This window comes from Lepeophtheirus salmonis, chromosome 11 (genome assembly GCF_016086655.4).
Source record: "Lepeophtheirus salmonis chromosome 11, UVic_Lsal_1.4, whole genome shotgun sequence".
Taxonomy (NCBI): domain Eukaryota; kingdom Metazoa; phylum Arthropoda; class Copepoda; order Siphonostomatoida; family Caligidae; genus Lepeophtheirus; species Lepeophtheirus salmonis.
In genome coordinates this window covers 13,630,735-13,656,830 of record NC_052141.2, presented here as the reverse complement: position 1 = coordinate 13,656,830, position 26,096 = coordinate 13,630,735, and the positions used below count along the sequence as shown (strand labels likewise).

Here is a 26,096-nt window from a genome sequence, read left to right as displayed (position 1 = left end):
TTCATAATGAATTACAATTTCATGGAGTGTGACGTTTTCAAATCTACTGTAACGGATAAAAAACGTCGAAGTCAATTATACGTAGTGTATCTTCATTAAACATTTTGCTAATAAATACATTCGTTATACCCTCAAAAATCATAATAAAGCAGGCAGATGATAATCACATCAGTATTTTAAACAATGATACCATATGTCTTTTTTTCCCCCTCCTCCTTGCACGCGTTTTTCTCTACAATATTATCAATTATGGTTATACTATGGACGTCTCTAAGCTTCTGGACTGCACTCTTCAGAAGAAGAGCCGCACGCCGGCTCCATAAAGGGGCTGGACGTTTTGCCGCGTATTATTAAAATTATTCACTGTTAAGAAGAAGAAGTAGTTAGTTTAAGTGTGACGATGTTCTTTTTTCAATAAATTATATAGGGATTTTTAATTATTTAATTGTTTCTTCTTGGAAAAGAATAGGATGGAAATGCTGTGACCCAGGATGTAGACAGGGGTATGACGGTACCCCTAAGAACCCTGACATTAGTTATCACAAATTTCCTGGTTTCTATGTACCCCCTAATCTTCATCTTCAGGCATCCTGGGAAAGGGCAATACCAAGATCCATCACGGATCTTAAAACCAAAACAACCATTTAGACGATTACAGAAAATTCCTGGTTACGTTGCCTACAGGAAGACTTCATTATTCATTCCGTTGACAAGCGACATGGGAAAGGCCGGGAGTATAGAAGACAACTTCGTAGTCGTTAAAGCAGCTCAAATTTCTCGTAATTGATATATTATTTATTAATTTATTATTTGCAGACGCTTGAAAAATGATGCTGTCCCCTCAGTTTGGCCAAAGCAAAACAATGCCATCCTTAAGCCTCCGAACGGCCTTTCCTTCTCATCACCACCACCAAGGCCAACTCGAGCTTCCACTAGTAGTCTAAGACCCCAACTTGAACACCAACGTCAAGAGGCCTTGGAGTCAGAAATATTCAATGTGGAAGAGTGTACACGTCAACTGATATGTTTGATAAGTTATCACGGTAGACATTGCCATCAGGATTTCTTCTTATAAAAGCACCCAAATTGTCACTCGTAAAACTTGTAGCTACATCGCATTCTCTCTCAATTACAAAACGAAGTGTTTATCATGCAGATCTCTTTTGGTTGGCAATGACTCTACATTTAACACTGGCATAAGATTGATGGCTGAATCTGAAGAGGAGCAAGTTAACTTGGCTAAGTTGATAAAAATTACGAGTGGAGGAGGGCTCTCAACTCCAACCGATATCCTATTTCTTACTTGTCTTTACACTCATTCTTTATTTAGCTTCATCGCCAACGTACAGGAAAGAAATGACGTCATAGACGTTTTGTCAAAATCTGCCTATCTTGCCCAGCAATCGGTACAATACATAAGATTGAAAATTCTAGCATGCCCGATAAGATGACGGTCTAACCTTGTATTTCTATTAACCTTGATTGTTCCACAGTCCTATAAGAAGAGTTACGACACCAGGCAAACTGTCTGACGTTACCTGAAATAAATTTGTGGCCTTATTCAAATCTTATTAACTGTGAAGTCAAAGTAATTTTTCCAATAAGTCGACCTAAAATCTCAAAATGAGGATAGGAATGCCTTCATGTAGCGCTGTTAAATGCTCGAGTAAATCTGGAGACAAAGATGCAACGTTTCTTTCCCTTCCGAGGGATAAGAGTAAATCAAGGAAATGGATACTACGAATTTCAAAATGAAGAAAAGATTGAAGATCTTGAATTCATTTTTGTTAACTCTCTCGACTTAGCTGAAGTAAATTCCTTCACTTATTTGGTTGGCTATTGTTTACGTAAAACATTTCAGAGTCATTCTCATTGTAATGAATGCAAGCCATTCTATATTGATGAAGAAAAGTCGACAAGTGATTGAACCAGCCTGATGTCCTTATGCGTCTTCAAATGGATTAGTTTACGGCTCTAAATTTTATTTAAAGAAATTTCGAACGTGTAAATAATTTTTACACGTACATACATTTACGAGAACAAACCAAAATTATAAAAGAGAGTAAAAAAGTTAGATATAGTTTCAGTAGTCGTAGTATGTTCATGAGAGAAACATCAAAATAAATATTTTTCCAAAAAAACATTGATTAATATTTTAGTATAATCTTTTTTCTTATAAAATCGATTTTTTTGATATTATAAGTTTATAAAATCAAGTTTTTTTGGGATTCTTAAAGCTAAATCATTATTCAGTTCATCTTAGATTGAAAGATTTGGTATGTGTTGTCATTTTTTTTTACTAAATGCAATTGCTTCATTTTCTATAGCTTCCTCTGAAAATTAATGAAAATTTAAGACTAGAATATAATATAAATTCCAGTTGCTCGCTCCTTTGATAGAAAAAATCAATAATTAATTTAGAACAAAAAGTTTATAACAGAAATTTAAAAATATTGTAGATAAATAATTGTCGAATCTAATTGAAAATTGGAAGTCCATAAGAATAAATATTTAATGAAAAATTCCTTATTCCTATAACATCTTTACTTAATTTGTATTTTTGGTCACTTATAATTGCAAGCAAATATTTTCTGTAAATGTTAGTCGTCATATTTATTGAGTATATGTATAATAGAAAAAGTCGTCTAATCTTATGTCGCACTCCTAATGTTATGTAATTGTAATTAGTTTTTTAAACTAAAATGAACGCATTATGCTTTAAAAAATTTAATGGTGGCATTTAATAATGATTTTATTAGGTTTTATCTACTTTCAATGTAATTAATTTAAGCTGTTTAAGGCCTCAATTGTAGTTACTTAAGGTTGACGCAAGGTGGTACTCAAGTCTATTGTCGCAGCTCTTATTATAGGGCTCTGGATGGTTCCATATTCATTTCAGTGGTCCCCGCTCTAGCTAACCCCTTCTGTTTTCGTTATTTTACTATTTATATTCCAACTCAACCTTCAGTAAATTAGAGGTTATAATTCAAATTATGAATTAATAAATAAAATATTTCATTTAACATAAATATATAATATACACTGGGTAATAACCATTTTAAATTAGAGTTTAAAATATATCGTATGATATGGGTCATTTGTACACACTTTTTTGCAATTTACGGCATGATCATCTCTGATTTTGATGATTTTTGGTTGCTGTATTTTCTATATAAAATAAGAGAGTGTGTGAAATATTAGGGTTCTATGAATCACCTGGGCCTAATGCGTTGGGTCAGTGTTTTTGGAAGCCCATAATTCCGCTTGCAGTTGCTCGATTTATAAAAAAAATACATCAAAAGATGCACAAGAACACAAACTTTAGGTTATATTCAACCATAATCTTATATTTATCAAAAATAAAAGTTTGGGCTCTGGCGTGGCCTTCAAAATGGCGCCCCTGCCAAGCGGCAAGCCTGATTTTGTTTTAATTTTTGTAGAATATGGATCATTATATATTTTCAAACATATTTAAAATTCAGAGTGGGGTCTTAAAGGGATCACTTCCGACAAGAGCATTGTTTAGAGTATATAGAGCAGCTTTTATAGCATATTGGTATTATTGTTCTATATTTAAACTCGTATTATATATAATATACATATTTTCTGTTGATAAAGGAAATAAAATAGAATTCTTATTTTAGCATAATATGATTGAAAATTTATATATTTTTATAAAATATAAATAAAAATAACACTATGATATTGATAAAAATTACGGAGGAAGAAGTTGTGGTAATTGTTGACTTTTCATAAAATAAAAGTTTATTGTCCAGGATGCGGCTCAATCATTTCATTGGAATAAAGCACAGGCAACAATACACCCTTGGGTTTACTATTATAAGAATAATAGGTAAGCTATGTGACCATTCTTGCACTATTATATCCGATAACAACCATCATGATGTTGTAGCCGTACATTTATACCTGAAACGACTTGTAGATCATTTAAAGGAAAAATTGTGTCATATTAAAAATATATATTACTTCTCCGACGGGTGTGCAGGGCAATATAAAAACTGTAAAGCCTTTTTGAACCTCATGCTCCACCAAGAGGACTTTCAATTGTCTACTGAGTGGCATTTCTTTGCCACAAGTCATGGCAAGGGACCTTCAGATGGTGTAGGAGGCACTATTAAAAGAGAAGCTACGAAAGTGAGCCTCTAACGTCCTTATAATAATCAAATTACAAAGCCGAATGATTTATTCGAATATGCACAGGACAATATGAAAAATATGAAGATATATTTTTGTAGAGAAGAAGATTATGAAAAAGAAAAAGACTATACTAAAAGAAAGGTTTGGTTTTCTAAAACCTATTTATGGTACACAAAAACTTCATTCATTTATTCCCAAATTAGACCGATCACTTAGAGTTCGCTTAGATATTGAATCGGATGAGTCAAAAGTTGAATCTGTTATATAATTTAAGTTTAAAATGAAAATGATTGACTCAATCATATTGTTATTTTATAAAATATATAAATTTTCAATCCTATTATCCTTAAATAAGAATCCTATATAATACGAGTATAAATATAAAACAATAGTTTTCTTAGAGTAGGAGACGAAGCATAGTTAATTTTCAAGAATTTCAAAGGAGCTGTGGATGGAGGATGAGAACTCTCTCTGTTCCTCACTCGGTCATTTTGTCGTTTTATGGAACTCCTTAATAGTTAGTTCATAACTCATACTATAAGGAAGTGTGTTCGTATTTTATATTTTTAAAATTGTTATTACCAGCTATATATATATATTTATTTAAAAAATAATATACTTATTAATTTATAACCTCTTTAATTTAATAAAAGGTTGCGTTAGAATATAAACAGCAAAATAAACGTAAACAGATGGGGTTGACTATAGGATGTGGCATTTACCTGTATAAATATAAAATTCAAAAGAACAAGTGACGTCATTTTTTGAGGACTTATGAGAAGAAAATAAAGATGATATTTTCGTCGGTGGTTATCAAACAAACAGAAGTCAATATACATCGTAGGAACCTTTTTCAAGCCCTTCTTTCCGTTATTTTTGATTTTTTTGAACTTACTCATGTTTTAATGTGACGAAATGCTAATGATTTTCGTAACCAATCCCACCTGACTCTTTTTTAAGTCCAGTTTTGTGTTCCTAGTTCTAACTTATTAGAACAGTGTTATTAAAAAACTAAAAATGTGATTTAGTACTTCTACCCGCTTTGACAACTTAAACATGGATATTGAAGGTGTTCAGGAGAAGATTAAAAAATTCAAATGTAGTTATTGCTTTAGTTCTTTTACACAATCTGGAAACTTGAAGACGCATATTAAATGTGTTCATAAGAAGATTAAAAAATTCACATGTAGTTACTGCTCTAGTTCTTTTACACAATCTGGAAGCTTGAAGATTCATATTGAAGGTGTTCATGAGAAGATTAAAAAATTCAAATGTACTTTTTGTTCCAGTTCTTTTACACAATCTGGACACTTGCAGACGCATATTGAAGGTGTTCATGAGAAGATTAAAAAATTCAAATGTAGTTACTGCTCTAGTTCTTTTACACAATCTGGAAGCTTGAAGATCCATATTGAAGGTGTTCATGAGAAGATTAAAAAATTCCAATGTAGCTTCTGTTCCAGTTCTTTTACACAATCTGGATACTTGCAGACACATATTGAAGGTGTTCATAAGAAGATTAAAAAATTCACATGTAGTTACTGCTCTAGTTGTTTTACACAATCTGGAAGCTTGAAGATTCATATTGAAGGTGTTCATGAGAAGATTAAAAAATTCAAATGTACTTTTTGTTCCAGTTCTTTTACAACCTCTGGAAACTTGCAGACACATATTGAAGGTGTTCATGAGAAGATGAAAAAATTCAACTGTAGTTACTGCTCTAGTTCTTTTACATTCCCTGGAAACTTAAAGAGGCATATTGAAGGCGTTCATAAGAAGATTAAAAAGTTCAAATGTAGTTACTGTTCTAGTTCTTTTACAACCTCTCAAAACTTGCAGACGCATATTGAAGGTGCTCATGAGAAGATTAAAAGATTCCAATGTAGTCATTGCTCTAGTCATTATACATGCTCTGGAAGCTTGAAGAGACATATAGAAGGTGTTCATGAAAAGATAAAAAAATTCCAATGTAGTTATTGCTCTAGTCATTTTACATGCTCTGGAAGCTTGAAGAGACACATTGAGGGTGTTCATGAAAAGATAAAAAAATTCATATGTAGTTATTGCTCTAGTTCTTTTACACAAAAAACACACTTGAAGACTCATATTGAAAATGTACATGAGACGATAAAAAAATTCCAATGTGGTTCCTGCTTTAGTTCTTTCACACGAATAGGAGACTTGAAGTTGCATTATAGGACACATCATAATTAGACAACCACAAATACAACTTTTCTTACCTTCTAAAATATATTTATTCATACGATTGCTGTATGCATATATTACAAAAATATTTTTCTATAATTTATATATATTTATTTTTGAAATGTATTTTTCCTTTTTCACTTCAATTTTGGTTTGGTTTGTCCAAAGCTCAAAGTGTATGTTCCCACTGTTTTAAAAATTCCTAATTAAAAGAATAAGTTTACATCATAATAATTAAATATTTATATTTTAATTAGGAATAAGTTGATCGTTACAAAAATGTTGTATAGTATTTTTAAATGGGATTCGAGGTTTAAGAGGATTTATGTCTGAGATAGAAGTTATCAGCTTATTATTACTGTAAATAACTCTGTAATTCAGAAATCAGGAATTTCTACGTATTAACGCCTCAAATAAATAAATTGCTTCATTTTAGTAAAATAACCAGTTTTTGGTTATTTAAAGTAGAAATCAGTCCAATTATGGGGTTTGAAGTACTAACAGTTATTTAAAGTTTTTTTTGAGAAAAGTTGTTGATTTTGTTTGAAGTCTTGATTACGAATCCGAGTTTTCAGTTCTTCTAGCTATAAGGAAATTAAATTTTTGATCCAAACCTTGTATGAACACCTATGGACTTTTTCTACAACTCTTTCTAATAAAAGTTTCTTTTTGAATAGCTCTAATACATTCAAAATTCATTTGTGTTTAAAAAAGATTATTTTTTTGCCAACTTCCGGACATTTTCAGTCAACTACAGGCAAGATTCGGTAAACTTTAGACTTTTATCGATCAAGTGGTATAATTTCATAAAATTATATCCACTGATATAGCCAGTACTGGTACAATTTTGTTTCCTAAGCCTGTGATCTAATAAGGAGCACGCCTCTCACTCTAAAATCGCTGTAGAGAAAAAAAGAATTTATATTGTTCTTGATTTTTCCATTTTAGAATATCAAGAACAAAGAACGGAGGAGTTTTCAACTATACATTTACGATTTAATAATTGTTATTATAATAATAAATGTATAATTTAAGATTCGATGATCAATTATTGCCAGAGATGGGAACTTAGACTCGAATTGGACTTGAGTCTATATTTTGAAGACTATCTTATAATTAAAGACTCGAGACTTGACTTTGACTCCAAAGCTAGTATACTGCAGACTCAGGAATAGCGTTAATACTATAGACCTTATATTATAGTAGTTGACTTGAAATGAGCTTGAATATTATCTGAGGAATTGATGTAAATATTCAAGGACTTGGAGATGACGTGGACTACAGTACATATAAGGACGTTTTCCCTACTCTGATTAATGTTGTATAGTAAGCTGCTGGAGTGGAACCGACACTCCGAATTTCTTTGTAGATTCTTTGTTAAATATATATGTCGAAATGATTAGACACCTACAAAAATTCATTTTTGAATAAGAACTTTGAAGACAACCCATGGGATAACAAATCCTGAACGAAAAAGAAGTACGAATTGGATATCTTCTGAAGCAAGTCGCAGTAAATAATTGGAATTATTAAATGAACAAATAGACGCGTTTCACTTCTCCAAACAACTAAAAAAATTGTCAGATATACAATTAAGGTTGTTTTTAGAGCAAGAGCATACTTTTTATCCTTATCAAAATCATAAGAAGCTTCCAGTGTCAAAGCTTGTGTATATTAGCAGGTCGAATTAATTTAAGATTGTTGATACAATTCATAATGTTATAGCTTTTTTGAAAAGTAGAAAGACTATAATAAGGAACCAAAAGAGATAATTACGAAAATTGAGAATTGAAATTCCTTCTAATGTCTCGTATACCAACAAGTTCAAATTTGCAAATTTAGCTCTCTTCACCATCAATAAAGACAGAGAAAGACTGAAACATACAAAGGACCTTGCTTACAACTAATAAGTGCTATATGCGTAGTTTTATAATGATCTTTAAATTGATTGAATTAAATACGTCTAGTTTCGTAGTTAGAAGCTATGGTCCTTCTGCTAATATCCAATTAAATACGCATGTGACATGGGGATCCTTGAGAAAATAGAAAAGTGAAAAAACTGTGAAATATATCCTAAATGTATTGTGTCTAAATCCAAAAATTATTGTATTTAATATTATAATTGTACCTATAACAATAATAATATAATAATGATGTGCCGTTCGTTTTTTCGTGTAAAAATCAGTTACGTCAACGAAACGGTTAAGCCGTTTCAATAGCAGTAAACTACTGCACAAAATCTGTTCCCGTCATTTACTGATGAAAATTATGACTTGAAGATTTGGAGAAGGAATTGTTGGGAAAGACCGCTGTGAAAAGACTAAAGAAGCATATCATTCCAAGTTAGAAACTGTTCAACTCTGTGGTGAATAATGGAGATCCTAATCCTCGTGAGGATGAAAGATTTCCTAAGAAACAGAGGAGAGAAATACTTTATCAAATCATGAGAGAAGTTGAAACTAAATCCAAAGAAGATTTCTTATTCGACAAAGCCAAGAGTGTTCAAGTGAAACCTGAAATGACACATACCGGATCCCAGACCATCAAAGATTTTCAGACAAAGTTGCTGAAAAACAAAATCAAATTGTTCCAGAACCAGGTGCAATCTCTTACAGAATCCCTCAATTTGTATAAGAAGGCAAATGTAAGATTCAAGTCAAAGAAGAGTAATAAACAACTCATGAGAAAAGAATTCTGTAAGTGCTTCACACCTTCTCAAACAAACATGCTCAATCCTCATAGCTAAGGACAAATCTAAGACACGATGGGAAAAGGAAAACATTATTAATGACCTTGCTTTAAATAACTTCTCAAGCAGGACTTATACGTACATAAAGGACAAGAACTTATTTCTTTACCAAGTGTGGCAACCCTCAAAAGTGGATTAAATATTTTGAAACACCTCTTAGAGTAAACAGGGATTCCTTAAAAGTGATTGAAAAGCAAGTTGAAGTCAGTAAGGAGCCAAACTATGAATATGGTGTCCTGGGTTTGGATGAAATGTAATTACCAAAAGAAGTGACTATTTGTACGCAATGGTTTCTGACATGGGAACGAAAAATCAAAGATTGCGGAAACAGTTGGAGGCAACCCTTGATCAAACATCATTCGTAAACCCAGCGGATTCAATTCGTTCAATTCACGTTTTTGCAAATGTTCCTCATTTAATCAAGCTATTAAGAAGTCAGATCATCGACGATGGTTTCAAACTACGAGATGGTATAATCATAAAACCAGAAAATAATTCTACAAATTGACAATAATGAGTTACGAATGAATTATAATTTGTCCTTTAAAAATTTCAATTGTGTGTGAATAATGAAAGATGCTGCGTCAATTTAGCTACACAACTGTTTAGTAAGAGCTCTGCTATGAGACTTCGTATATTATTTGCCGGTGAAGAATCCTCTCAAAATGTTAATAATTCTGTGGATTCAATCGATTCTTGGGTTGATTTTATGAAAAGTCATGGTCCTTACGATCCAAAGAATGACGTTGGAAGTGGATTTGGAAAGTACCTTGAAAAGCAAAAAAAAGTTCTCGTGAACACCATCTAGATTATTTTATCCATGAGGCAACTTCCGGAAACAAGCAGCAAGAAATATGTAATATTATAAGAAAATAATAATATAAATTTTAATAGTGAATTGAACATGGATCCATCGTAGCATCTTCCTCGAAGAGACACATCAGGTCGAATGAGTAAAACAAAGAAGGAAAGTCATTCATCTCTCCAGACACTCCTAAGTATGGATTTTCTAGGAGTTCGTGCTGAGAAGTCCTTGGTCGTGACAGGGGATCGTGGGTTTCTGGTGAAGAGTAAGTACTTCCATATTGCCCAGTAATAATTAAGTACACTCATTAGTTTTACAAGAACAAAGGTTTTAAATTCCTCATTTTTTATCTTACGCTACTGCAACGAGGGGTTTAAATTGGAAAAATTAATAAATTATAATACGGTGTCGGACTGTCTGACAAATACAATTACTGAACATCTTATTTTCAAATTCAGTAAGTACTTAATATTATATTTTTATCTTATATATAATATTACGATAAAATTATAAATTGTAATTATGTATTGTACATTTATAGACACTTACTTTATTAATCACCTTCTTGAAATTTTTTTTTTATGTAGTATTATTTATTTTGTGTTAAATTAATGTCTATTCAGACTATTCCTATTTCTAACAAATCCATTGGCACACTTCGGATAAAAAAATGATTGTATATCTTCAATGTTAATTTATCAAATATAAATTACGTTATAAAGTGGCAAAGGGAGATCCCAGGAGATTTGTTGCGTTCCTCAAATTAAATTAAATCCCCTTAGCCCTAATATCTAGATATAGAGAAGATCGTTTACCACTAATATTTCACATAGCGAGAACACTATGATAAATTCGAAACTTTATTCAATACAAGTTCAGTTTGTTCGAATTTAAGAAAATATATTTCCAAGGACTTCCATAATTCCGTAGTTATTAAGCAACTGTATGTAATATGATTAATTGGAAAGCTTTTTCATGGATGTCCATGAATGAAAAAATTGTACTCCTCTAGTAAAAATGAAATAAATCATGTCGATGGGATAAAGTTAGTCAAAGAAATAATTTAGCGATTCTCCAAAATTGTCAGGGATAGTATTAAGGACTTAGTTAAAACTAAATATGACTTCTTTGGAGAAAAACTAAATATTGATAATGGCATGATACCTATGAGGCTTTGATGAAACATAAAAAGATGATCAATTTAAATATTTATTTTCGATTGACTCGTAGCAATCAACATTATCTTAAAAAGACAATATATAAAAAAAACATTTGGATATCGATATTGATGAAATTAGAAAAGTAGATTTGTCTTCCGTCGGAAGTCACAACATGGATGCTGAAGGAATCATTGCAAAGTTCGGTGCTCTAAAGGAAAAAGCTTCCAGTGCAACTATAAATGCACTATAAAGCTTGTAGAGTTCGAGCATCAAAAAATGATATTCCACAGAGATTGACAATAATGATGGAAAAAGAAATAAAAAAGTTAATAACAAAAGCAATAAAGTGAGGCCGTAAAAATAGAAAGAAATTTAAAAAATGTCATAATGAAGTACAAATAGAAATAATAAAAATAAATCTAGAAAAAGATTATAAAACTTCATTTAAAGAACCAAAAAAAAAAAATTGAGGCAAAATTGAAAAACATATCTCAAAATACAGCTATGTCTGAACTACTCGATCTAAGTGATTCAATGTAAGTAGATTTGATTTCAATATTAAATGATAGAGGCTTAGGTAGCCGTGCTACACACATTTGGAATGTAAATAATAAAAAAGAACTATACAACTTTAAAATAGGAGGCTGGGATGAAGAAACATCAATTTATACCACAGTCGGTTATTGGGCAGCAAGTGAATTGTATGATAAATGATAATGTATCAGACTATGAAATGCATCAATTAATTGTAGATTTATTACTTCAAGAATTGATGTTTATAATTTAATAAAATCCAGTTTTATATGTTTTAACTTTTATACTATTTACATTCCAAATGTGTTATTAAGATTATTATAAATGAAACTAATGTAAAATGTTAATACATAATATTTAGTAATATAATAAACGATATTTTAATAATGAATAATTATAATATGTATGAAATATTATGTTAATTCAAATTAATTAACAATTATAATATGTAGGAAATTTTATATTAATTCAAATTAATTAATATTTATAACATCAAAAAAGCATAAAATATTTAATAATTATATTATTTGACAACAAATTGTTCTCTTTGCATCGCATACATAAAATATATAAAAAAAAATTACAGACTTTGATCCTTCTTCTTTTCTTCTCTTATCATAACGTCAAGACATAAAATGAACATAACATATACGTCATATCCAGAGTTACCGAATAAACAAACAATGACATTGTGATTGAACGAAAACGATGAGAAGGTAGGTCGGAATTCCGAATCGAAAACACTAAAAATTACTCCGTTTCCATCTAATAAATATTTATGTAATGTTCCGCGAACACCACTTACAGACGGAAGCAACGGACCGGAGTAAAGTTAATAAGAACACCTTTGGATTGGGGGTACTATCATACACTAAAACATATATTCTGTAAGGGATTACATTTAAAAGGACGTACATACATTTGAGTATTAAAATATACAAACTCGTAAAACACAAGGTACCTACCTATCTATTTAAAACAAATCCCTACGTCATGATTTAAAACTAAATAAAAGACAATACATAACAATTTAAAATACTGGCATCACTGAAATAAAGAGAAAAATCTACATCAAGTAAAGGTAAATTATCTCCTTCAAATCTATTATTTTTTGAATACTTTAACATACCTAATTTTTTTACTTAGAAAAAGTGACATAACACAGTGGTTATCCAACAAATAGAAGTCATTTTGGTTTCGAACAAATTCTACACTCAATATATATCGCAAAAACCTAATTCAAGTCCTTCATTCCATTATTTCTGATTTTTTTGTAACTTACTCATGTTTTAACGTGACAAAATCCTAACAATTTTCGTAACTACTCTCAGTCCATGATTGAACCTTACTCTTTTTGAAGTCCAGTTTTGTGTTCCTTGTTCTTACTGTTTAGAAAAATGTTATTAAAAGATTCAAATGTGATATAGTACTTCTACTCGCTTTGACAAATTAAAGATGGACCTTAAAGGTGTTCATAAGAAGATTAAAACATTCACATGTGGTTATTGCTCTAGTTCTTTTACGCGCTCTGGACACTTGAAAACTCATATTGAAGGTGTTCATGAGAAGATTAAAAAATTCAAATGTAGTTTTTGTTCCAGTTCTTTTACACGATCTGGAAACTTGAAGGTTCATATTGAAGGTGTTCATAAGAAGATAAAAAAATTCAAATGTATTTACTGCCCTAGTTCTTTTACATTATCTGGAAACTTGAAGGCACATATTGAAGGTGTTCATGATAAAATTAAAAAATTCAAATGTAGTGACTGCTCTAGTTCTTTTACATTCCCTGGAAACTTAAAGAGGCATATTGAGGGTGTTCATGAAAAGATAAAAAAATTCATATGTAGTTACTGCTCTAGTTCTTTTACACAAAAAGCACACTTGAAGATTCATATTGAAAATGTACATGAGACGGTAAAAAAATTCCAATGTGGTTCCTGCTTTAGTTCTTTCACACGAATAGGAGACTTGAAGTTGCATTATAAGACGCATCATAATTAGACAACCACAAATACAACTTTTCTTACCTTCTGAAATATATTTATTCATACGATTGTTGTAGGAAAATATTACAAAAATATTTTTCTATAATTTATATATATTTATTTTTAAAAGGTATTTTTCCTTTTTCACTTCAATTTTGGTATGGTTTGTCCAAAGCTCAAAGTGTATGTTCCCACTGTTTTGAAAATTCCTATTTATCTGAAACTATAATTAAAAGAATAAATTTACATCATAATAGTTAAATATTTTAATTAGAAATAAATTGATCGTTACAAAAATATTGTATATTACTTTTTAATGGGATTCGAGGTTTAAGAGTATTTATGTCTGTGATAGAAGTTATCAGCTTTTTCATTATTACTAATGGAAAAAATATTTCTTTAATTGATTAAAATAAACATTTTTTGATTATTTAAAGTAGATATCAGTCCAATTATAGGGTTTGAAGTACTGACAGTTATTTGAAAGGTTATTTTGACAACCATTTTTTGATTTTTTGTTTGAAGTTTTGATTACGAATCCGAGTCCCTAGTTCTTTAACTTTATAGGAAATTAAATTTTTAAACAAGGAAGATCCAAACGTTGATGAAACACCTATGCCCTAATAAATACTATTTTCTAGTTAATGTAGATTAGTTTTTTAAATATTAATTCAGACTTAAAAACTACAAGGCTCCCTATATAAGAACCACAGGGCCTAATATCTTCTATTACCCACCCTCAATATTAAAAATTTATCACACAAAATAACTTTTTAAATCTAAAAAGTAATTACAACAATGAATTACTTAAATCATTCACACTTAAGAGTTATCTGCTTATGAGTATGATCCCTTATGAAATGAGTTAATATTCCAATGAATCGAAAATAGCACCTGGATCACAACTTCATGTCCAGTTTCTCCCTTTAAAAAGCTTATTTACTCTTAACAATCCTACTAGATTCAGAAACTGTCTTAACAAAATACTGTGTTAATAAAGTAACTCCACTTTTATCCCTTGTCCTCAAGCACAAAGATACTAGGCTTTTTGGACCACCAACTCCTTTATTCATACTCTGGAGTCAATTAAAAATAAACGATTCAGGACGGAACTACTAGACCGGGAGAAATTTGAGCAGCAACACCAAGATATGCCAATGAGCTGGCCCAATAACAATAACATTGTAATTCGTAGTAATTAGATAAAAGTATTATTATTAAAATTTTCTATGTAGTTACTTATATAGTGACTGGTGATGGAGTCCCGCAATAAATCTTGGATCTGTGCAGTTGCCATTTGTGACTCACCTGATAATGTGGTTTACCAGATTTCCCTAAGGATTGCTAAAGAAGAAAGATTTGGGAAAGAGCTTATCATGGAAAGGGTCGCCTTGGAAATACATCTAGAGTCATTTTGAGGAAAGCAATAAGAAGCTAAAATCTAATTCACATTTTCCTAAGGGTGATGATATATGAGGAATTGAAAAAATATTTACTTAGATTCAAAGTAAACTCATCGTCAGCAGGAATAGTCTGGTTGATTGAATAAAGAAGATATTTTTCAGGGACAGTTACTCAAGTATCTCTCTTAAAAAGGTTACAGATACATTCAGTCAAGTGGCCTTCTTCCGGATCCTTGTGTATCAACTATAAAAAGGTGGATTCGAAATTTTAAAACGATCTATCATTATTGAAATTGTTTCTCGACAATTTAAATTAAAATCCTACATAACTATTTTATCTTTCAGCCATTTTATTTGATATAGGTTTTTTTGTTAATGATGTTTTGGCTTAAAATGTTTAAATTATATATGATGTGACTTGCAACGATCATCGTCAGAATCCCTTTGATATATCACTAACAATTTGCAGCTAAATCAAGATATATACTTTCAGACTTTTTAGTCATCAAATCTTAAGACAGATTAACACCAAAGTCGACCGTAGTCCTAAGATCTCAGAAGCCATTGGATAAATTGGATAACGCTACAGATACTTTTTTTAGTATTCCACGAGTTAATTTATATAATAATGTTTATTATTGGAGCTAAGTCCAGCTTATATGTCTGCAATGATGTCAACAGATAAGAAATTCCATTTCAGAGCTCTTGGGATTTATAGTGCATGGTCGTGTTACAATCCTCAACTCCTAAAAAATTTCATAACCAACAACACAGTAATCATTTTATTAAATATATTCAAAAAAATAAGAAACAGTACATAACATTTCCATTTATAATAATTTATTTTGTGTACACCTTTGTTTATATTTGATATTCCAGTCAGAGTTTGTTCTATGCATAATATTGAAGGTCCTCAGTTATATAAATCCATATGTTTTAGCATTATTTTTATATAAAAAATCCATTGATATCTTTGCAAAATGAATTTGGTTCTTCATATCTGAACATAAGCTAGCAAACTCGACATTTTTAGAGATTGTATCTTAAAAAGTTGATAAGTTAGTTTAAAAACTGAAAACCTTTTGTCTTAATTATTAAAATCAATCACTTTATAATTATACATTTAACTCAATCGATGAATTTAATCAAGGAAGGCGATATAATAGCTATAACTAAAGGACTTGAATCACCACGGAAGACACACATCAGTCCAAATATGCTTATTGTCATACCTTTTATTTCAAATTACCTTGGACAAAACTAGTATCCAAACGGTTGGACAGACGAGGTCTGGCATCGATACAAAGTCACTGTTTAAAAACACTATAAATTCATTTAAGCAAAAATGTATCTACTATAGAATCGTATAAACTGCACATTCTGTAGTGAGAAAATAGCAACGTCAATATACATTATCTACGAGTGTGATAAGATAAGTCCTTCGGTACGAATATGTGATCTAAAAATAAAAGATATTCCACAAGTTTCGATCTCAAAAACTGATAGAGTAGTGGCCACGGATCCGAATATTCCTAGGGTTTTTAAGGTGGAGGATATCATCAACAAAGTACAGCTGATAATTTATTCTTGCAGATGCAATATGAAACCCATTAATTAATTTGGGGATTTAAACATTTGCAAAGGTGAAAAAATAATCAAGATATTTTGGTAGATTTAAGTAATGACCAACGCTACCTTTACAACATTGCTTTTGCAATTCAGTCTGGAAAAATACCTCCTGATCCCCACATACCTCTTAAATCAATGGGAACCTTGCACGAAGCTAGATAGCTTACCAAAGCTAATCGCATTTTACTATATTATATATCGAATAAAAAGCCTAGCAAAAACCTCTTAAAATTGGTAGCATTTATCATAAGCTATTATGGTCCAATGGGATTTGCAATTAAATGTCAACCAAATTAATATGATGGTTCGAAGCATTTTCAGCTTGTAATTTCACTATCAAGAGCTATTGATCAAAATCTGGCCCCTATAGTACAACAAATTTTATCCCGAAATTCTTTCTTCGCTCATCATGAAAATATATTGCTAGCAGCATTCGTATATGAAGATTCAGAAGTTTGTAAATTTGCCTTGAACAAAGTCTTGAATGCAAAAAATTCATATGACCCCGTAGGGAATTCATAATTCCTAATAAAATTAACTATGAATCAAATCATTTAATGAATATGATTGATTGGTCTAAGATAGTAATTTCAGTCCCTCCAATCTTACAATATTGGTAAGATAATGCACTTATGAAAGCAAGGAGTGAGCCTTTAAAATTAGAGAAATATCCATGTTATTCCCAATCTGTAGAAAGGGCAGTGAAACTAGTTTCAGAGGCTTACTGTAAGGTTTACGGATATAACCAAAGACAAGGTTACGTTTTGTCAACTTTAAAATAAAGAAGTAAACTAAGGAAATTTAAAACTAAGTGTCAGTACCCAGTTTGATATATTTACATATTATATCTTTAAAAATAGCGTTCATCAAAGATTAAGGATAATTATACACATTATTGTATAATAATTTATATAGAATTAAAAAAATAAGATATTGGCAGAATTTTCTCGTTTTCATAAAGAAATTATATTTTTTCGTCTATTTTTGCTGGGAACGTGCAATGTTTATCTTGCTGTAGAAGTAAAGGATTTAACTTTAGCAAAAAATTATATATCGTGCAATATCATTTTTAAGCACATAAAGCTTTGTATAAATAAGAAAATAAAGCTTAATTCATAATAATTTTTTTTACTTCATACAACAACCTTTAAGGACAAAAGGGGGGAGAAATTTTTCTCCGGGATTTTTTTTTAGTAAAACGGATTTCTATTTAACATTTACAACTTTTGAGGGATAAGACTGCACGATAACTCAATTTTGGGCTCCCGTGATATCCCCTAGGGTGTATCCAGTAATATTTTGTGGAGCACTATCTTCTAAACCATTGAAAGGATTCGGAGAGGCACTCAAAGGTTGGGTAATAGGAGATCATGGGGAAATAGGAAGCGTAAGCGAAGAAAACTCTAAAGCTCAGTAAGTTGGAAGAATTTAGAATCAAAATAGAAACATTAGAATGATGGTCTTCATCTCTTCATGAACTTTATTACTTATCCAAAGAGTACAAAACAGTCTGGATTACAAGCTTATAGGCTCCTTTAATTTTAAGTGTATATAAATTTATAATTATACTATAATCTTAGTTTACTTTCCGATACAATATTGAATATAATAAACACTCTTAATTTGAAAATAAAAAAATGAAAAATAAGGAAATATACTCGTTTTTAACATAAAAATTACTCAATTTAAAATTTATGTACATTCCAAGCATTGTTCTGTGAATATTTAAGCATATCGGCTGAATTATAATTCTGAACTTGGTTCTGCAATCTATTTTGTTTCTGGTTCGAACTCACTAGATAGTGAGATTTTGATAGTATGCATTGTAATTTTCGGGCATAATTCCGTAATAATTCCAACAGAAAATAACTCCAAATAATATTCCTTGGTTTAAGTAAAATAAATTCTTCACAAAAAATATATTTTCATAAATTTCCAAACCTTGCAAAAGAGATATGGATTCGCAGAGTACACTGAAAATAAAGTTAGAATACATCAAAGTATTCTATCGTTTGCTCAAAGCAAAAATGAAGAAGATTTTATTAAAGAAAGTCGAGACTCTCATACCAGAAAGAAGGTGAAAAGAAATATAAGAGTTCGTCTCGAAACTTTTAAGAAAAAGATGCTTATCTCCACATATTTTCAAACCTTCCTTCATATATATCACATAAAATAAATCATCGCTCAATATCCAGTACTTCTTCATCAATACATCAAAGAAGTCAAGTACGTCCAAATAAACGGAATCAAGAATTTTTGACGCAGGATAATTTGAATACTCTGGATGAAGGTTTTAAAAAGATTGAAAATGAAGTCATTCCCAAAGGATTTATAATTATAAATTCAAAGGACATTCTCACCTTCATTTATTTAGATGAGGATCTAGACAATCCCAAAATATTGTCCAGCCTAGTAATTAAATCAGACCTTACTTTTTCTTTAGTATATAGAGGAAACAAAATTAATAACAAAGAAGTCAAACACCTATGTATGTCAAGAAGGAAAACTTTGTAAAGTATCTTCCACTTTAAATACTCTTTCGTTTTCCAAATCTTGGAAAGAAGCTCCTCCATCCATATTGTTCTTAAGTCAATTTTAAATCAATTAGAGGATATATCATCTTTCATGAATGATGAAAAGCTTCAATTTCAGATATCCTTTTTTATAGAGCAAATCCTCTTGGCAATTAAACCCCCAAGTAATCGTCGCTATTCCTCATTTCTTCTTGGAACTTCATCAATTTGGCAAAGGTTATCTCCTTCTTGACATCGGGAATTGATTACGTCAAGATTGCTTTGTCTTCCCCTCAATATCATATCTACGTAGAATCATAGTGGAAATGACCGTAGATCTTGGACTTGGATCTTGGATTCTTTGAATAATAATTTATACATATATTTCTCCAGAATTTCAATGTAATATTTTAAGAAATGCCATCAAAGGATTAATGGAGGTAGGATTTGATATTGTCAGTATATCTTTTGACAATCATCCTACAAATAAATCAATGATGAAAAACTTTATATTGAACAGACAAACTAAAACATTCTTTACTAATCCTTTTAAATGTAATTCACGTATTCATGTAATTTTTGATATGGTACATAATTTGAAAAATATTCGAAATAATTTTGAAAGAAAAACGATATTCATTTGCTCACCATTTGAAGAAGGAGAATCAACTTTTTTTATTAAAAAACTTTTTTATTTAGAACAGGGGGAAAAACCTAATGTTCGATCACAAATTAACTAAAAAAGCTGTACATCCAAATAATATGGAAAAAATGAATGTTAGCATTATGTGATGCAATTTTTCATGAAAACACTATTAATGGCTTAAAGACGGTTCTTAAAAACTGTATAGTGGATGATATGTACCATCAAATTTTGTTCAATAATACACAAAATAATAAATATTACAAATGTGAAAACAAAATACACTGGGAATAAAAAATCGTGATCCAACAAAATCTCCTATTTATAATATTAATGATTTACAAATTGATTTTTTAAGAAAATTTTCTATATGGATAAAAGTTTTGGTTGACAGAGGATTTATCTTCATGTCTTTCAAAAGAAACTTGTTTTGCTCTTGAGCATAATGCATTGTCACTCGCTGAATTAGAAATACACTTGCTGGAAGAATTATTTTTTTAATATTTTATGATTGGAAAAGTTCAGTCAGATCCATTAAACATTTCACATTTGTTTTGTGCAATATAGAAGAAACCCATGATGGAATTTTTAAATTAATGTTCTTATAATTATAGAATCTGAAAAAATCATTTGTATTAATAACTTAATAAAATACAATAACTTGTCCAAACAATTTTATTATTACAAGATTAGTATCTATTAGATAAATATAATATCATTTGAATGAAACTGATACTACATAATCTTGTACAAACACGAACTGAAGTTGATACTTTATTTTTTGATGGGCAAATTTATCCGTTTAAATAATTAATTCAATTCCTTTTTGACGATTTATTTTAGAAAACATTTAAAAAAATATCTACTTTGATTTTGAGCTGTGAACGTGAAGTGAGTCCATCATTTTTGCCTCAACAACAATTTTTGAGGATTTAAAATGCTAAGCCAAAATGAAACAGTTAAATAAAACACCACGTGATGTTGTTAAAAAACTACAACAACGACAAACTATTTTTTTTATATTTGGGCAAAAATCATATGACTTTACCAGTAGGAATTTGTCATAAAAAATTGATGTTTATCACCACAACATGTTGCGTGATTGGAGCTTGTACTCCTCCGGATAGTATAAGAACTCATCGATAATGCCGTTATCTATAGATTATAGGCTATATATAAAAATATTCAATCGAAAGTGTTATGTCATACTATGAGGAAGTGTGTTCGTATATTATATTTTTATAATTATAGTTACAAATTGTTATAACCAAACTTATTTGATATATTTATAATTTGTTACCTCTTTAATTTAATGAAAGGTTGCGTTAGAATAAAAATAGTAAAATAAACGTAAACAGATGAGATTGGCTATAGAATGTGGCATCCTTAATATAAATATAAAATTCAAAACAACAAGTGACGTCACTTTTTCAGGACTTATAAGAAGAAGAAAAAATGATGTTTTCGGCTTAGAAAAAGTGAAATAACTCTGTGGTTATCCAACAAATAGAAGTCATTTTGGTGTCTTTATTTGGATTTCTTATAACATACTCATGTTTTAATGTGACGAAAGGCTAACGATTTTCGTAACCACCCCCACCTTATTCTTTTTTAAGTCTAGTTTTGTGTTCCTAGTTCTTTCTTATTAGAACAGTGTTATTAAAAAAACTAAAAATGAACATAACACATACGTCATATCCAGAGTAACCGAATAAACAAACAATGGCATTGTGATTGAACGAAAACGATGAGAAGGTAGGTCGGAATTCCGAATCGAAAACACTAAAAATTACTCCGTTTCCATCTAATAAATATTTAAAATACTGGCATCACTTTGACAACTTAAACATGGATATTGAAGGTGTTCAGGAGAATATTAAAAAATTCAAATGTAGTTATTGCTTTAGTTCTTTTACACAATCTGGAAGCTTAAAGATTCATATTGAAAGTGTTCACGAGAAGATCAAAAAATTCAAATGTAGTTATTGCTCTAGTTCTTTTACACAATCTGGAAGCTTGAAGATTCATATTGAAGGTGTTCATGAGAAGATTAAAAAATTCAAATGTAGTCTCTGCTCTTGTTCTTTTAGTCGCTCTGGAGACTTAAAGAGGCATATTGAAGGTGTTCATGAGAAGATAAAAAAGTTCAAATGTAGTTATTGCTGTAGTTCTTTTACACAATCTGGACACTTGAAGAAACATATTGAAGGTGTTCATGAGAAGATAAAAAAATTCAAATGTAGTTTATGTTCCAGTTCTTTTACAACCTCTGGAAACTTGCAGACACATATTGAAGGTGTTCATGAGAAGATTAAAAAATTCAAATGTAGTTTATGTTCCAGTTCTTTTACACAATCTGCACACTTGAAAACTCATATTGAAAGTGTTCATGAGAAGATAAAAAAATTCACTTGTGGTTACTGCTCTAGTTCTTTTACACAATCTGGACACTTGCAGACACATATTGAAGGTGTTCATGAGAAGATTATAAAATTCAAATGTTGTTACTGCTATGGTTCTTTTACATTCTCCAGAAACTTGAAGATGCATATTGAAAGTGTTCATGAAAAGATAAAAAAATTCACATGTAGTTATTGCTCTAGTCTTTTTACATGCTCTGGAAGCTTGAAGAGACACATTGAGAGTGTTCATGAAAAGATAAAAAAATTCAAATGTAGTTACTGCTCTAGTTCTTTTACACAAAAATCACACTTGAAGATTCATATTGAAAATGTACATGAGACGATAAAAAAATTCCAATGTGGTTCCTGCTTTAGTTCTTTCTCACGAATAGGAGACTTGACGAAGCATCATAAGACTCATCATAATTAGACAACCACAAATTTTACTTTTCCTAGATTGTAAAAATATTTATTCATACGATTACAAAAATATTTTTTCATTTTATGCTAATTTATATTTATTTATTTTTTAAATGCATTTATCTTTCCTTTTTCGTTTCAATGATAGTGTGGTTTGTCCAAAGTGTATGTTCGCAAAAAATATAATGAAAAAAATACATTTGCATCATTATAATTAAATATTAATATTTAAGACTGAATTAAGACTAAATTCATCGTTATCAATATGATGTATGAGCTCATAATTACCCTGAAATAACTCTTTAATTAAGAATATTAAATTTCTACCTATTAATTTCTCAAATAGACAATTTGTTTCATTTTGTTAAAATAAACAGTTTTTGATTATTTAAAATAGTTATTAGTCCAATTATGGGTTCTAAAATACTAATAGTTATTGGACAGTTCTTTTGACAACAATTTTTGGTTTTGTTTCATGTCTTGATCACGAATCCAAGTCACTTGTCCTTGTAGCTTTATAGAAAATTAAATTTTTGAACAAGGAAGGTCCAAACGTTAAAGGAGCACCTACACCCAAAGAAATAGTTATTTCTACTTAATGTAAATTCGTTATTTATAAGGTAATCCAGACATGGGAACTACAAAGCTCCCTATTAAAGGCCCTAATATCTTCTATTGCTCACCCCCAATATTAAAATTATACCACGGAAAATAATTTTGAATCTAGAAAGTAATTACAACAATGAATTAGTTAGATCCTATGCCATCCCTCGAGGAACATGTAGCAGATTCTTATTTTAAGCTAATCAGAATTGAGAACTACTAAATCCTACCTTTTTACCTTGACTGTTCACTCTCTTCCTAGAAACTACTGGCGTCTATAGGTTTTGTGGGTCAAAAAGAAGTTGTAAGACCCCTTTTATTATAGTCCCAGATAATAACTAACAAGGTGACAAATTCAGACAGCAAGGAAATTCTCCGCTTGTTTTTTTCATTATCAAGAGAAGAAGGAAAATTTAAGGACGGATCTGTTGCTACACATTAAGTTTTCTGGGAATTTTTTTCTGATACTGAACCATATGTGATGTAACTACTCATCAGCATAATTGTGGAAAAGTATCCAAAGGAAGATTATGAAGTTATAAAAAAATTTATTCGCATTCGTACATTCATTAGACTAAAGTATATTAATATTGTAAACAAAAAGTAGCATAAAAAGAAAAATAGCAAGTTAGATGCGAAAAACTGCTCATTTCATTAGTGAAAAAATAGAAACAGAAATTATATATTTTTTAAAGGCTCATTATTTAATTTTAAACAATAAACTTTTGACATGTGAGTCCCTGTGTTCTAGCTAAGTCTAAAAACTGTTCCAAGCAATTCCTCGGAAATTGGATGGCCAACATTGCTTTCGAAGTAAAAGAGTTCTTCTTTACCACAACTGTAATGCTATTTGGAGGGAAGTTTTCTTCTTGTGTCTAATCCACAAAGAGTCCATATGGGAACTGTTTGACTGTGGATTAATTAGTTCTATTTCAACAAAGTATTCGTTTTAAGATACTTAAGTTTAATTAAATCACAACATAACAATGCAAATTATGATTTCTTTTTAAATTTATGATCCCTAGTATATGTAATTACGTTTTACTTTATGACAATGACCTATTCTTTTACTCTTTATATGAATATAGCATTAGCGATATACTCACCAATGTAGAAGGATATATTTTCCATCCCTTCTACTTTACTACAATTTGAAAATTCAAAATTTGATATGATGCAAAGAAATTCTGTTTTATCAACTTGAATGTTATTTGCATCTACCACCTTTTTGTTGTTCAATAAAGTATCGCGGAGAGAAGTAAATGACTGGATATTAGTCAGCAATAAAGAGTTGATTCTGATTTTCTTTTGACTTTCAAGAAACTGTTGACAACTTAAGAAATAGTTTCCTCCCCCAAGCTGTCTCTACCCTCCAAATCGCCTCTTAAGTAGGTCAGAATTGACATCCTTAATAAAAGAAACTTGGCTTCTGTCTCACTTAAAATATAATTGGATAGTTCAGCCAGTCTCCTTGATGTTTGTAAGGCAGCCAAAAATGTTTCGGATGACATTCCTTTCTTGTGAAGAGACTTATCTCGTCATGATTTGAGCCAAGTGTAAAACGATAATAAGAAATCGATCTGTTCCCGATTCTCATTAGTGATTGGGGCCATTCTTTCGTCTCTCCACTTGATGCTAGAAATCAAAGAATTTACATTGACGCATTTCTAAAATTTACGGAATATCTTAAAGAGCATTGCAGTTTCCAAATACGATTTTTCAGGAGGCATTGCTATTTCCATAATGTTTCAAAGCTTCTATAGTGGAATATTCAAAGAGCTTCAATGATAAACTGACTTTAACTTTTTCAATAGGGTTAAGGAAATAAGAGTTGGTGTGTATATTTTATTCCTAGTCCCATTTCTCCTTGATAAATTTCGACAACATGGTGATAATAAGCTTCCAAGTTTTCATCGTGGTTTTCAAAAGATGGGAAAATAAATGTTTCCTATATACAAGGTTATTGTAGCAATTTTTGAAAATATGGACGGAATCAAATAATAGGAAATAATTGGAATTTGTTCTTTTTTTTAGAGATGGAAAACTGATTTTCAATATACAGTTGGGTAAAACCTTTTCCTAATTCATTCTTTTAAAAAATATGGTTAACCGAATGTCTGTCAGTCAGGATGGCGACTGTTCTAAATAATAAATCCGTAACAAGCTTGAGATCTTTAAAGAACCATTTTTTCATGACTTTTGAATCAATTATCGATAGAGGAACCTTTCAACTACGTCGTTCTACCTGCATAGGATACTTTTCACCATAAAACACAAGATTGTTTTGGTCGATCCATTATCCTCATATCCGTAGAGCTTTCCGCCCGAGAATTCAACTGTTTGAGCAGAATACACATCGTCTATGATGATAGAAATTTCTGTCCTTAGCATCGAGCGAAGCTATTTTACAATTCAAATAATCAGATGTAGAGTTACTTATTCCTGCTTCCATTGATACAATGCTGGTGAGTCTTTTGATGTGTTTTTGTGAAGGCAAAAAAATTAAGCCGGGCAAAATTATTTGTCGATATAAAATCGGACATGTTTTTTGCCATAACACGAACATTCCTAGAATTAGTGCTGCAATATGTAGTTTGAATGAAGGAATAGCTGCTCTTGTATAAATTCATGTTGATTACTTTTTTCCTTGAAGTTATAGAGGGCATCTATGATATCCTCTAAAATAAAGGATTGTTCCGTTTCTTCCTTATGTAGTTATAACTACTCAAATAGGACAAAATATTGTTCACATTTGAAACTAGAGAGATTTTTTGTTCAGGACAAATATTAATAACTTTTATGGGTGATATAGACAGTTTCCCAATTTTCAAGAAAAAAAACCATATCTTCATTGATTGTAAAACTAAATGCAATTCTGGGATGG

General features: G+C 30.4%; 1 protein-coding gene and 1 long non-coding RNA gene across 2 annotated transcripts; both read left to right on the top strand.

Annotated features, from left to right (window-relative positions):
- Nucleotides 1–4,848: 4,848 nt before the first annotated feature.
- On the top strand, nucleotides 4,849–7,046 carry LOC121126363 (uncharacterized). The gene has a single exon (XM_071891675.1). The coding sequence runs from the start codon at nucleotides 5,215–5,217 to the stop codon at nucleotides 6,370–6,372; it is 1,158 nt and encodes a 385-aa protein (XP_071747776.1). The 5' UTR covers nucleotides 4,849–5,214; the 3' UTR covers nucleotides 6,373–7,046.
- A 5,593-nt stretch (nucleotides 7,047–12,639) lies between these two features.
- LOC121125988 (uncharacterized) lies at nucleotides 12,640–13,033 on the top strand. The gene is made up of 2 exons (XR_011782178.1): nucleotides 12,640–12,692; nucleotides 12,758–13,033. It is a non-coding gene; the product is annotated as an uncharacterized lncRNA (long non-coding RNA).
- The last annotated feature ends 13,063 nt before the right edge of the window (nucleotides 13,034–26,096 follow it).